The following is a 13,367-nucleotide window of genomic DNA, read 5'->3' on the forward strand; positions in this document are numbered from 1 at the left end:
CGTTAATCATCATTCTCGTCGAGACACAATCTTCAATAAGGTCGCTATCTATAAGCCGCCTGGGGCACGGGTACTCGGCCCTTGTTCGCTTTCCGTTCTTGGCGCATCTGCCTCCGAAGCTCCTTGTTGTATTCGGGCGTTTTCATATATTCGGATTTGCGACGGGCTGTCCAGCCTTGTCCGTCATCGATGTAACCCCACCAATAGGGATCATCGTCCTTGTCTTTGCTAGAGCCGAAACACATTCTTCTCTCCGTGTTGTCTGTTTTGTATTTGTTTGATTGTGGATGAGCTATCATATATGGTAAGTATGATAGCAATCAACCTTCTATAACGGCTCAAGCTTACCACTGCTAAGTGTAAATCAAGCACAATAGATAAATCCCCAGAATTGTTAGCAGACACATAAAAATGAAGTTATTAAAATTTTCGAACTGGTCCCCTTCTTCCTAAACCACCAACTCAATCCAGACCCACCATGCTTCCCATATATATCCCTCCCCATCAACGTTCAGACCTCGTATCCAAGCCTTCTGACATACGCCAAGTTTCCACGTTTCACAGACAAGTTCCACATGGCGCAGCATCGGCATCGCATCATATCCCAGCGCTTCATAATCCCCAATTTGGTGAAGGGATTGTCGATCATTCCCCCCCACAAGATGATCGACGTTGTATATCTCCCCGTTGGGCTATTAGTCTGTGATGCTCCCGTTCCGCTGCCAAGATATTGATTGACTGACTGAGTGGCGAACATTCTATTTACCTACTCTGATGATTACAATAATTTGAATACCAAGTTTAGTACGGAGTACTATATGGCAGTGCAGGCTGGACGACATGCTGTTCTACACTGGAGACAAACCATTCAATAGAATGTGTCACACAACATTAAGCGATGGGAGCCTTTTTGATGAAGGGTTACTACGGTTTTATATTTTTTTTTTTGCTCCCTGCTAAGCTAATTTGTTTCTCTGGAGAGCAGCAAGCATTCGAAACATCTAAAAGCCCAATAAAATAAGCTGTTATTATGATCTCAAATTAATTTAAAAACAGGTCTAAGTCGATTTCTAATGTTAGCAATAAAACTTGTACTTCAACAACAGCAAAAAGGCCACCAGGCAGTGGCGAATATTCTTAACGCTCTGCGCACAGACCAGGAGATCCTTTAGGTGGCCGAGGATCGGATATTTACTTTTCATTCCAGAATCAAGAAATCGGTAGTTATAATAACAAAATATTAGTTGAATTAATTAAAAAGAGGAAGCACCAAATGCAAAACGAAAATAAAGTCCTACTGTCCGGAATTCCCACCTTGTGGTTGCCTTTCTTCGATGTGGGCTTTTTCAAATCCAATTCAAAGAGACGAACCATCGAGCGAAAGAAACCCCTCAGTGCTGAATTGCAATCCGCAACCTGGAAAAAATCAATCAAATTTTGTAGAATTACGACTCATGTCCGGTATTGACGGAGCTGACAAGCCTTACAATACACAAGTAGTTCCACATTGCACAACGCTCGACTCTTTGTTGCTGGTTCCCGAGCAAAAGATGGAGCAGCCACGGCCCACGGAGTCCCAAAAACTCCGCCCGACTCCGAAAGCAATCAAAGACCCTGCGTCCACCACCAGATCGGAAATTAAATCCCAAATGGAGAGTAGCCCTAACTAATGGATGATATTACTAAACAGGGGAACCACAATTACAAGAATGCCCGGCGCAGCCAAGAACGGCCGCTCCAATCAGAGTCCAGGACCCTTTCGGTTTGTGCCGCTGAGTGAGACATCGCTTATTGATACAGGAATGGGTGGCGAAGGTGCGTCGATAACTAGTGGGTGGGAGGGAAAAAATATATGAGAATCGTTGGACCTCTGGCTCGCTGCCTGGTGAAAAACTTTCTTTCTTTATCAATCTAATCAATCAAATCAATCAGTCCATCCATCCATCCAAATTGACGGTCATCTTATCTCGGCTTAGTATTTAAACTTTGGAGATGGCGTCAGAATCTGCTGACATCGACAAACCGAAGGTGGACGTGCTTACGTCCAGTCGGGTTTATCCCAGGACTAAGCATGACGAGGTAACGGTGCCGTTGTCGGTCGTGGATGCAATGGTTATGCATTATGGTCCTTCGTCGGCAGTTTGGTTTTTCGAAGACGCTGGAAAGGACGACATCGAAAAGGTGGTCGCGCAATTGAAAGAGTCGCTGCAGGTCACGCTGTCTGTTTTCCCGCACCTGGCTGGTCATCTTAAGGTGGTGAAGCATGATCCGAAGGGAGATCATACGCAGCGATATGCCCGGCTCGAAATCACATATGGGGCAACGACCGACCCAGGAGTTCAGTTTGACACGGCTAAATGTGACCAGAGATTGGACGACATCATACCTAGCCATAAGAAGCGGCAGGATCCCACCTACCGAGCTTGGGGATCAAGCAGCGCCTACCCTGCCTTCTTTCTGCCGGATATGTCGAAACTCCCCTTTTTCAGAAACGCGCCCGAAGGCCCGACGCCGGCGGCGCTGGTTCAAGTTACGCAGTTTGCATGCGGTTCGGTCGCGATCGGCATGATGTTTACGCATCCTATGGCTGATGCGCATACGTTGGCTATGGTGGCTCATCGCTGGTCATATGATCACACCGTGCTCTTCTGCGATAAGAGCTCCATATTGTCGGAGACCGTTGTATCTCCTCCCCCTAATCCGCTCTACGATCCCCAGCTGTTGGACAGATGCGCACCAGGGGATGTCGATGGCACGACGCCGGACCCGGCAATCTTAGAGAAATCGCGCAGTCTACCCTCTCTGCGACATGATAATCTATGGCCCGCCGAAGGCGACGATCCAGACCGGTTCCTTCCCCCGGGATTGACTCGCGATATGATCACATCTCCCGGAGTCAAGCCCCCTATGCAAGATTGGGACTTCAACGCGCCTGTCTCGCACGTTAAGTTGCACTTCACATCAACCGAGACGGAACGGATCTGGCAAGCGGCCGGGAAAGGCGTGAGTCGACATGATGCAATTCTCGCCCACGTGTGGCGAGCCGTGAACAGAGCGCGTGGATGGAGTGACGACGACCGGAATGTCTCCTTACATGTCATCTTTGGACTGAGAAAACGACTCGGTCTGCCGACAACCTTCATGGGAAGTCCTATCCTCAGCACGACGATTACGACGACAGGGAAAGAAGGGAGCGGCGGTCTTGCACTAGGTGATGTGGCCCAGAAGATCAACAACACATTGGCACTGTATACGAAAGAGGCGTTACAGGCGCGCATCTATGATTTGTGCTTTGAATGCGCACCTCAGCGATTCTGGGAAGGATTCCTCGGGGCCCGAAACATGATTTTCACGAGCTGGGCTCATTTGAATCTGTATGCGGTGGACTTTGGAGGCAGGTGGGGCAAGGCGCGATTTGTGGATATCAAAATGCCAGACTTGGATGGAATGATCTGGTTAACCGAGGGAAGACCTGCATTGGAGAAAGATTCTACCGGAGAACGGCATTGGTGCGATGACGGAGTGGATGTCTCGATGAACATTGGACGTGAGGCCGCAGAGCGTTTGAAGGCTGATTCGACATTGTGGGAGTGGTAGAAAATATGCGACGAGAAACAAGAGCAATGTTAAATGACTAGAACACTTCTGGTTATAGGCCTATAATTGCCGCAGAGAGAGCAGTCACGAATGTCAAATTCAAACCCAAATATCGGAGGTAATCCACTATCGATCACGACTCTTAGCGAACCAAGACACGGATCATTTGAACTGGGTTACCACCCGCGCGGATAAAGGTCCACTCCCATAACAAGTTTGTATCTGTCCTTGTCAGATAACTTGCTTCGTCTTTGGACGACTTCTTCAAAGTCCTCAATCCATGTCCTCGGGACAGCGATCTCCAGCATCTTCCATCGTCGACTTTGACCCAAGGCTTCCCAAGGGGCGATCCACTTCCATTCTGTTTCTTCCGACCACTGGATTCCCCGTTGTACTCGATTTGGGGGGCCAGCTATCGAAAGCCGCAGGTTCCTCAAATTAGGAAGCGAGTGGTGAAGCAGGTCGAAAAGGTTATTATAGAAAATTTGAACCCTTTTTTCCATCTCCGGTGGTCCCTTAGACGCGCGATAGATATCGATCTCGATGCTCATGGACGTGATCAATGTGAGGTGGTACGGGGGTTATGATTCGACAGAACCGGAAGAGCTGGTCAATGCCGTGGGTGAGGACGAAACAGTTGGACTGATATAACAGTAATAACGATTCTTGGTAACTAGCGCGGTAATTCCGTTAGTATGTCGTGGCAAGGCAAGTTGTAAACGGATAAGACTCACGCTCTCCAACAGCACACCAACCAGCCCAGCGCATAGAATTTGTATTCGAACCCTGGTCTCACCCAGGCGCTCGAACCCAGCTCCAGCATAGCCTCCTCCGCCCCCGCATACTCCGGGCACACGAACGGATCTGATTTATCGGGACAGTATTGTGGGTCGTCACACACGCGATACCACCATCGCCATCGTCGCCTTCGAGGATGAAAGTCATAATTGACATGGATGCGACGGTTTCCCAGCAAACATATGTAGATCAATTCACGAACTTCAAGCGGTAGACGAGCGAAAAAGGCGCTTTGATCCTGGATATTGATCGTGGAGTTTACCCGATCGGGGTCATATCCCAAACAACGATAGTCGGGAGGAAGAACGGGTAGCTGACGAGAATAGCCAGGATCCCCATGATTGCGACAAGTCGAGGCATCGATTCCGATGGAATCGATGACAGCACGTAACCAATTGGGCAAGGTGTCGAAGGGCGTTGGAGCTGGAGCTAGAATCGGTTGTGGTGTTGCTAGCGCTTGCGGCTACTACTGTTGTTGTCGCTACTACGGTGCGGGATCAGGGTTGGAAGAGCGGTGGAAAAGCCGGTGAAGCAGACGGGAAGCCACCATGATGAGAGTCATGGAATAGCATGGCCTGTGATCTGTGTTTCATGGCTGGGAAATGAGAAGGACTGGGCGAGATGCGCTATGGATTCGCGTCACCTTCGCTTCTGCCCTCGTAAGGCTCCCGCGGCCTCAGGCTTGCAGGGCGCAGGTGCCGCACCTACATTACGTCATTTTTTCCCCCTGATCCCGACGGTTAAAGAACCCGTCGAGCAGAGTGGTTATCGACCGCTGTGATTGATCGGTAGAGCAAGACAGGCTTTCCAAAGACAAGCAAAAAAGGAATGGTCTTCCGTCGGAGCAAGAAAAAAAGAGATAATCAAGTAACTATTCCGACACGGGGAATCGAACCCCGAGCTGCCGTGTGAGAGACGGCGATGTTAACCATTACACCATATCGGATGTTAGATGTTTAAGACTTTTATCAATGACAAGATAGACCTTGGGTACTTTGGGCATGCCAGGTCCGCAACCGAACAATTTACTGGTAGGCAGGATACTGAAAACTCAATGAATAATTAGGTGGTGAGCATGTAACACCTGTTTCATTCTTTTCTCGAGCTATATTTGCGTCTTATCATGTGGGTTTTATAAACTGTACATCCAATATGGTATCTGCCTTCTCAGAGAATACCTCGAATAACATGATCAGTTTAATGCAAGGATTCACGCATTCGCTTCTCTGCACCGTGAAGTTGGGGATCTGCTTTCCAGTTCTTTTGCCCTCGTATATATGTGAGCGCGGCCCGGGTCATGTATGAAAAAGTGGGAGGTATTATTTCCGGGGCCGGAGTGTGATGGGTTTCGATGATATCCAGGACCATTTGAGTCACGGTATCGAGCGCCGCCTGTGATTTTTGATATCGGTTTTGCAGCATCTGATCCCGAAAGTAGATTCCACGGTCCAGCTTCTCTATAATGTGGGAATGTAGCTTCAAGAGTGTCCTGTATTTGTTAGAAAGACACCGGAATAGAGAATAATGGGAGACTTACCGGATAGTGATGGCAATTGATTGACAGTATTCACTCGTTTCATCCCGGGAATAACATTGTCGCATGAGCTCAGTGAGGAAGGACTGGATATCGATATCCAAATCTTGAAGTTCGACGAGCTTGGAGTCCAGATCCGACATCTCGAAGCTCTTGAAGACTCTGTCCAACAGACAGGCAGCCTGAACGGAACGATCAAACCCGTTCGCATTGCCTTTAATATTGGTATTGGCTGATATGAACAAGGAAGGTATACAGTAATCATTTCGGTTTTCTTCCGCGGTTCCGGAAGGGAGAATGGCGTCACTTGGGATGACCGTGATAAGGGGTTGTTCCTGGAATCTTATTTCGCAGAAAAATGTCCTATTTAGGCCACAATTTAGCAATTGCGGATATTATGACGGAGAGAAGTCCTTAGAGAGAATTACCGCTCGCAGATGACGATTCCCCACCATGTGTTAGCCCCCTCTGCTCGTAATTGTGCATCTGGGTCCGGGAGGGTCTCTACAGAGACAATCGGGCGGCAGTTGAGATGTAATCGGGCACGATAGGCCATACGGGCACATCCTGCAATGGCTTCGAATGCGTCTTCTGGCCGACCATGTGTGTAATCATAAAGAGCGAGTAAGAGACGTGATTGAATCAGGGAAATGCAGGTTGGGTTAGAGCTCTGAACCCGGGACAGAAAGGCCTTTGCTGCAAGATACAGCGCACGGTTTTTTGTATGTGTCGGAGAAAGATGATAAGCACTTGACTTCGGTTTCGACGCGGAAGACGCAGTCAAACAGATTGTCAATAAAAGAATAGAAAACCCAGCGGATGGAACAGCGCCGAGTGAAATGAGATTGCTCTGAAAACGAGATCGCGAGACAACTGGTAGATAATGATGAGGGCCCTGGAAGTACTTCGCTGTAAGATCATCGATGAATTGGCCTGTTTCGTGGATTATCTGAAGGACTCGGTGGTACAGATTCGCATCTGCTGCAGCTGGCTCGTTCAATGACTGTGGCGAAAACAGGTCCAATGAAGACGGATAGCTTTCTTGGAATCCCTCTCGCTCTTTCTTTGGCACAGGCAAAAAAGAGCAACGTAAATTCTTCCTGTAGATCATCTACTATCAGCCCACTGTCTTTGCAGTTTACTCCTGAATGGGTCTCTTAGTTACCTAGTACAATACCCACAACGAGGCGTCATCTTATCACATTTCTTCTTGCGCGCTTTGCAGGTTATGCAAACATGCGCAGCTCTGATGGGGCCGCCGTCGGCCGACATACTGGACTTTCAAAGAAGGAGGATAGATAGTATATTGGTTTCTTGCAACTTGACTAGGGGAGATCACTTTATTTGTTGCGCGGGTCCGTCGGCATCGGCGGCCGCCACTAAGCCTCATATAGACTAGTTTACTCTCAGGTTGTGGGGGCCGTGCGCTTATACATAAAAGGAATTTAGAGGATACTGTAATATTTTTATACAAAAATTGCTCGATCCCAAAGCCATATAGTAGATATTGAGATAAGTGTACCTAGTACCTATGGGGTTGCCACACACATCTGGCAGGCTTCACAGGACCAGCGGCATACCGTCCATTTGGTGAGTCGCTAGTGCAGCATGTCCCCAAATGTCAGGAAACCTATCCACCCTATCTGAGATTTGCAGACTTCTGTTGGCATATGTGAACAAGGCCTTGAAAACAGGTGTGTCATGAAACCCAGTGTTAATCGCCATATTTTGGAAGAGGGCTGCAACATAGTCTATCTGTCGGCCCCATGTGTGATGGTCTTCATAGATGACCAAACCGTCGACAATGCAGAATACCTGTATTCCCCGAGGTACCTGTAGTATCAGTTGTTTGAATAGCTCGCCCAGCGCCTTGAGGTCGTCATCTCGGCAAGCATCAATCCACTCGTATGTTAGAAAGCTGAGGTCTGGCTCGGGGAGACCCTCATGGGATAGGAGTTGAGCGATCAAGTTGCGAGCCAGTCCGCATAGGCCGCTGATATCTGGGTTTTCATGTGCGTCGTCACCGTTATAAAGGCCGGCGAAGAAATATAAGACGATACGAGTGGGATTGCGGACGAGGTTAAGGATGAAGCTAGCGGCGAAGATTGAAATGAGTGTGATCATCTCCGACGGAACGGTGTCCAGATAGCCATCTGCTATGAGTAATGAAGACTCGGGACCGTGGTACCAGCTCACGAACTCGTCCATGTTAGTCAACCACCATACTTGTCGGAGCAACGACTCGGGAAACCTGTTTGACTGCTGTAAAGTGAAGTCCAAATCCTCTAGGGCAGATGACGGTGGCACTCTGAGGAGGCCTAATAGCTCTAGTTCTGTGATGATTGCGCATGGCTCGATTTGTGCCGGCGAGGGCTCTCCTTGTATGCCATTCGGGACGAATGCATAACTGTTATAGTTTGCCTCTACTAAAACTAAATGTCAATGATAACATCTCAAACATGAAAGAGGGTCCTGATAGCCTACCATTACCAAAACGGTGGGCATCAAGGCCACCAGTCTGGCTGTTTGCCTGTTCTAGCTCCTCAAACCCATAGAGGAGAAGAGTCTGCGCCCTGGCTCCTACCTCGTTGGCCTGAATGGCGCGTTCCATCTTCCGAAACTCGTTGCCAAACTCTGTCTTCATTGCATCAATAATGGCAGGCCCGAGAGCAACAATCCGATTGCCGAAAGTATCAAGCTTTGTATTCGTCTGGGTTCCCAGTCGGTGGGCCTCGGCGCTGTGGTACGCGACTTCGCTCCAAAGTCGATCCCTCATTTGCGTCACACGTTCTTTGAGAGTCGATATGTAATTGTTCCATTCAGAGAGTATTTCATCGACTTTTAAAGTTTCGCTGATTTTGAATGTCATATAGCTTCTGACTCGTAGATACCCTGTATTCATATGAATTCAAATTAGTGCTTTTAATATTTTGTGAGGCTGGAAAGTAAGAAAGGAGAAAATGAACCATACAAGCTGGCTTTCCGAGGAGGATATCAACCAGTTCCGGCATGCGCTTAAGAAGGGTGGTATGGAAATCCTACCGAAACTTTTCGTCCGCTTCGGTGGGCTTTAGCAGGCCACAGGCGAGATTAATCGACAAAATACTTTCGGGAATACTTTCGAATGCTTCAAGAATCTTATCCCGATTCTCTTTGCGTTTCTTGGCAGTCTGTCCAGGGCTCGTTAGTTTCATATTTGAACGATTTTCCAGCGCTCAGCGATTACCTCAAAGGCTATCCCTAGTACACCTTTTACCACAGATAACCCATATTCAGAAGGTACTAGATCAGTCATCTTAAACGCGAGCTACATGCCCATCATCGCAGGTGATTGATAGTGTCCTCTGGATGAGTACTCGTTTTTCGCATCATCGAGTGTCTGGAATACCGTCTCCCATGTGCATTCGGCAAATGTCTGCTCTTCTGGTTTGCAATCCGCATCGTGACTTTCCACAATATCTTTCAGGTGTCTATTTCACTAAATTAGCGTAGTTTATTGCATTAAGGAGGTGAGAACATTACTCAAGCGCGCCTTGCTCGGTTAGGATGTATTCTTTTCGACCTGGGTCATATTGACTGTCCACCGCGAAAGCTGGATGATGCTCCCCGCCACGCTTCTGCATCCATTCCTTCCCCTTCTCGACATTATTCTGCGCTGGCGGTTTTGTGCGTGAGCTGCGTTAGAGCAGACCTCTAAGCGCTCTCCACTTTTCTTGTTGCGCTGGCTATTCGCCTACGATATGTCAGCTCCACGATCAGCATAAGCACTACGATGGATTAAGAGGCCAGTGCCTATCGCGCGAACATTTATTGGCCCTACGCTGATCCTCTTGTTCTGGTGCAGATTTAAACATTCAGTGACCGACGTTCGCCTATGAATCGATTTCAGCTTGTTTCGGCTCTGGTGGAGGGGTTCTTGACAATGGACCTCTGGCTTACAGGGGTTCTCATAGCTTACCCTAGTATAATTTTGGCAATTCTCGCATTGGTCTCCTGTTGCTATGCGACAACATATGACCTCCAAGTCGAGCTGTCAGATTATCAGCCACCTCCATCCTCATCCCTTTTCACTGCCAAGTCTTCTTTCCTTTCTCCCTATCACCATCTTCAGTCTGCACATAACATCGCCTTTTCGGAGCGCTGATAGAATCATTGGTCGCAAATCATGGCCGAAACTGTAGTGTCAGCTACCCAGTTGGTGGCATCCGACGTGAATGAGGAAAAGCAGGAGCAGGCTTCTGTATCAGACAATAATTCCGACATCGGCGACGAAGAAAAGCCCGAGCCAGAGGCGCGCGTAACACATATAGGGGTGCGATACTTCAGTTATCGTGGCTTTACAAACAGGATCCGAAACGATGAATGGGACCACATATTCGAGTGTCTCATGATAGGCGCCAATCCACGAGAAGAGATGCTCGAAGAGATCAAGCGAAGCGAAAAGATCGATGACCCCGACCGAACAAAACCTACAGAGCAAACAAGTTCGCCTGCATTGATGTCCGATCGCCCCGACGGGATCGGGGAGAATAGGCACCTTTTCAAAGTCAGAATTCGTTCAGTCGAAGTTCTTCGCCATCTCGCAGAGCTCTCCGACTGGAGCGCGGATCTTGGATCGGCATCGAAAGAAGAGCTCGTGTTTTGCCGCCCATCCCATGCGTTTTACTTCTATCATAGTGCCATGAAGGAGCGCCTTGCATCCATGGAGCCGCGACTGGATAGCGATAACGAGAATGAAAGTAGGGCTCTAAGTCAAATGAGGCTTTATGTCGCGCTCGTGGAGGAGCTGGTTTTACCTTTATGGACCCAGTTTGACGAGCCGAGCAAAACAACTCCGAAGAAGTGTCCTACGAAGAGATCTCGTTCCTGTTTCGCCCCGGGGAGCTTATTTTTGTCCCTCCTTCTCGGAAGACAGTCAGGGCGCAGAAACAATCTGCCATTCAATCTCTGTTCCGTGGTTATTTCTGCGTCCCGCTGGATGTGTGGTATCAGCCCTCGGACGAAGGGTGGAAAGACCCGTCCAACGGTCGGAGCAGATGGAAAATGTACTGCTATGACTACGACGGGGAGGTTTTTCGAACGGCATGGCATACTTTGTCATTTGACTACTTCCAGGGGGAGCGGGAGATTACTTCGTTGACCTGCTATCCACTCAAATTTCATCCACAGCGAGATCGTATTCTGCAGGAACACGTTGAGAGAGGAAGGCAGTTCAAGGATATCTCCCAAGAAGGTGTCCGGCACCTTTACTACTCTGGGTTGAATCTAGTGACTGGGATTTTTGAGGGGGAAGATATGAAAGTTGGCGAGCCGGAGTATGTGGAAAGCGAGGTGATCATCGACATCAAGGAAGCAGAACGTCATGTTCCGGAGTGAGTGAACCGAGACGTCCCTGAGATCGGGTCCGAATGGACGGGGTGGGATAATGAAGATCTCTCTTGCAGATTGTGGTACACCCAAGAGGGAGAGCAGCAGGACAATGGCGTGCATGCTACATGGTTGAGCCGTCTTATCATGCGAGCAGATGGGAGTCACTATCAAGAGGCATCTCAGTTCCACGAGAAGAACTCCTTCTTCCGAAAAGACGGTACCCTTTGCTTTAAAGATTGGGGAGACGCGGACTTGGCCATCTTACCGAGAAGGTTCTTTGGCTATGTGCTGCGAGAGAGGAGATTCATGCGCCTCAATGTGCAGAACCTTCAGTCCAAAGCAGAAAACGACAGGGTCACATTAGACGATATCCAGATCAAGGACACCCACAGGAAGATTGTTCGGTCTAGTGTGTCTTCGCACTTTTTACGGAACGCCCGGAACCGATCTGATTCAACTCGACGGGTATACGACCCAGACATCATTAGAGGAAAGGGAAGAGGGTTGGTCATGCTCCTACATGGCGCCCCAGGTGTGGGCAAGACTGCGACAGCCGAAGCCGTGGCCCTTGAATTCAACAAGCCACTATTTCCTATAACCTGTGGTGATTTAGGGATTACTCCAGATGCATTTGAGGAGACCCTCAAACGCATCTTTCGGTATGCTCACCTATGGGATTGTATTCTGCTTCTGGACGAAGCCGATGTCTTTCTGACCCAACGAGATCGATTCAATATTGAGAGGAATGCTCTTGTTTCAGGTATGTAACCCATCCTCTCGTTTCTTGCTGCAAAACGCAGTCGATAGCTTAATACAAGATTAGTATTTCTACGAGTTCTAGAGTACTACAGTGGAATTCTTTTCCTGACCACTAACCGGGTCGGTGCACTGGATGAAGCGTTCAGATCTAGGGTGCATGTCAGTCTCTATTATCCTCACCTCAGCTTCACGGATACCGAAGCCATACTCTGCAACAACTTGAAACGACTTCCGAGAGCCGACGCATTGCCGGAAGACGAAACCCCCGGCAGCGATTACATCCAGGTCATGGATAGAGAAATCATCGATTTCATCAAAGATGAGTATCAAAAGCACTACCAAACCCACCGAGGACCCTGGAACGGCCGTCAGATCCGGAACGCTGTACAAATCGCCTCATGCATAGCTTTCCACGACCAAAAAGGTGGTCGTAAAAACCTCCCGGCTGTTCTCACCCGCGAACATTTCAAGACAGTGCATGAGACCATGACTGAGTTTGACGGGTATATGGCGAAGGCTCAGCGTGTTGATCAGGCAAAAATGGCCCATATTAAAGGTGTTAGATATGATCGTTATGGAGAGGATGATGTGGATCAGGAGCCAGTGGAATACGAAGGTTACGGTGGTCAAGCACCCGATCCTCGATATGGAAACAAATATTCAGCTGGACGCGGAGGAATGAACGCCAGCTCGAGGGGTCGGACAGTACCACGCCCAGGTGCACGACAACAGCCTAGCAGAGGATATGCGACTCCTCCACCACCGGAAACATACCGCTCAAGAGGGGGCCAAGCTCCGTATCATGCTACGTCGCAATCATACGGCGAGCTTCATTACGAAGAAGAACATGTAACGTTCCAGGGAGAACCCCAGGCTGGACGACTCCGACCGAGTGACTCTTATGCAGGGGGTCAGCTCCGCGTGCCACAGCGAAGAAGGCAAATTGACCCGCAGGAGGAAGCGTATCTTGATCATTCCGATCGTTTATCAGAATGGGCAGATGAGAACGAACAGTTCTCTGGTCTTGAGGATGATCAACAAAATACGGGGGTTCCTATCAGCGAATGGCCAACTCAGCCGCTCCGCGATCAGCCTCTAGATCAACACAATATGCCTCCAAGATCTATTTCAAGTGCACGCGCTCATCAAGCCCATGAAAAGCAAGTCAGATACCGACAAATGGGCGCCCTAGTTCCTTCAGGTTAAGCTGCCAGAAATCCGAGCGGCTGATATACTCAGTCTCGTCATTTGTCTGTCTCACCTCATCGATAGTCGATAATGTTACGCATAGACAAGCATTCTTATATTC

General features: G+C 48.7%; 3 protein-coding genes across 3 annotated transcripts; 2 read left to right on the forward strand and 1 right to left on the reverse strand.

The window, feature by feature from the left end:
- Positions 1 to 1,992: 1,992 nt before the first annotated feature.
- Positions 1,993 to 3,597, forward strand: KD926_011279 (uncharacterized protein; the record flags this gene model as incomplete). The annotated part of the gene is made up of 1 exon (XM_053103544.1): positions 1,993 to 3,597. One exon carries the CDS (start codon positions 1,993 to 1,995, stop codon positions 3,595 to 3,597), a length of 1,605 nt encoding a protein of 534 aa, XP_052953125.1.
- A 516-nt stretch (positions 3,598 to 4,113) lies between these two features.
- Positions 4,114 to 9,123, reverse strand: KD926_011280 (fungal specific transcription factor domain-containing protein; the record flags this gene model as incomplete). The annotated part of the gene is made up of 8 exons (XM_053103545.1): positions 4,114 to 4,270; positions 4,332 to 4,858; positions 5,761 to 5,884; positions 5,933 to 6,292; positions 6,358 to 6,916; positions 7,510 to 8,355; positions 8,414 to 8,781; positions 8,972 to 9,123. 8 exons carry the CDS (start codon positions 9,121 to 9,123, stop codon positions 4,114 to 4,116), a joined length of 3,093 nt encoding a protein of 1,030 aa, XP_052953126.1.
- A 971-nt stretch (positions 9,124 to 10,094) lies between these two features.
- Positions 10,095 to 13,264, forward strand: KD926_011281 (uncharacterized protein; the record flags this gene model as incomplete). Its single annotated transcript, XM_053103546.1, has 4 exons — positions 10,095 to 10,668; positions 10,749 to 11,301; positions 11,374 to 12,059; positions 12,123 to 13,264. 4 exons carry the CDS (start codon positions 10,095 to 10,097, stop codon positions 13,262 to 13,264), a joined length of 2,955 nt encoding a protein of 984 aa, XP_052953127.1.
- Between the last annotated feature and the right edge of the window lie 103 nt (positions 13,265 to 13,367).

Source organism: Aspergillus affinis (genome assembly GCF_023601865.1).
Source record: "Aspergillus affinis strain CMG 70 chromosome Unknown NODE_92_length_155768_cov_89_032584, whole genome shotgun sequence".
Lineage (NCBI taxonomy): Eukaryota > Fungi > Ascomycota > Eurotiomycetes > Eurotiales > Aspergillaceae > Aspergillus > Aspergillus affinis.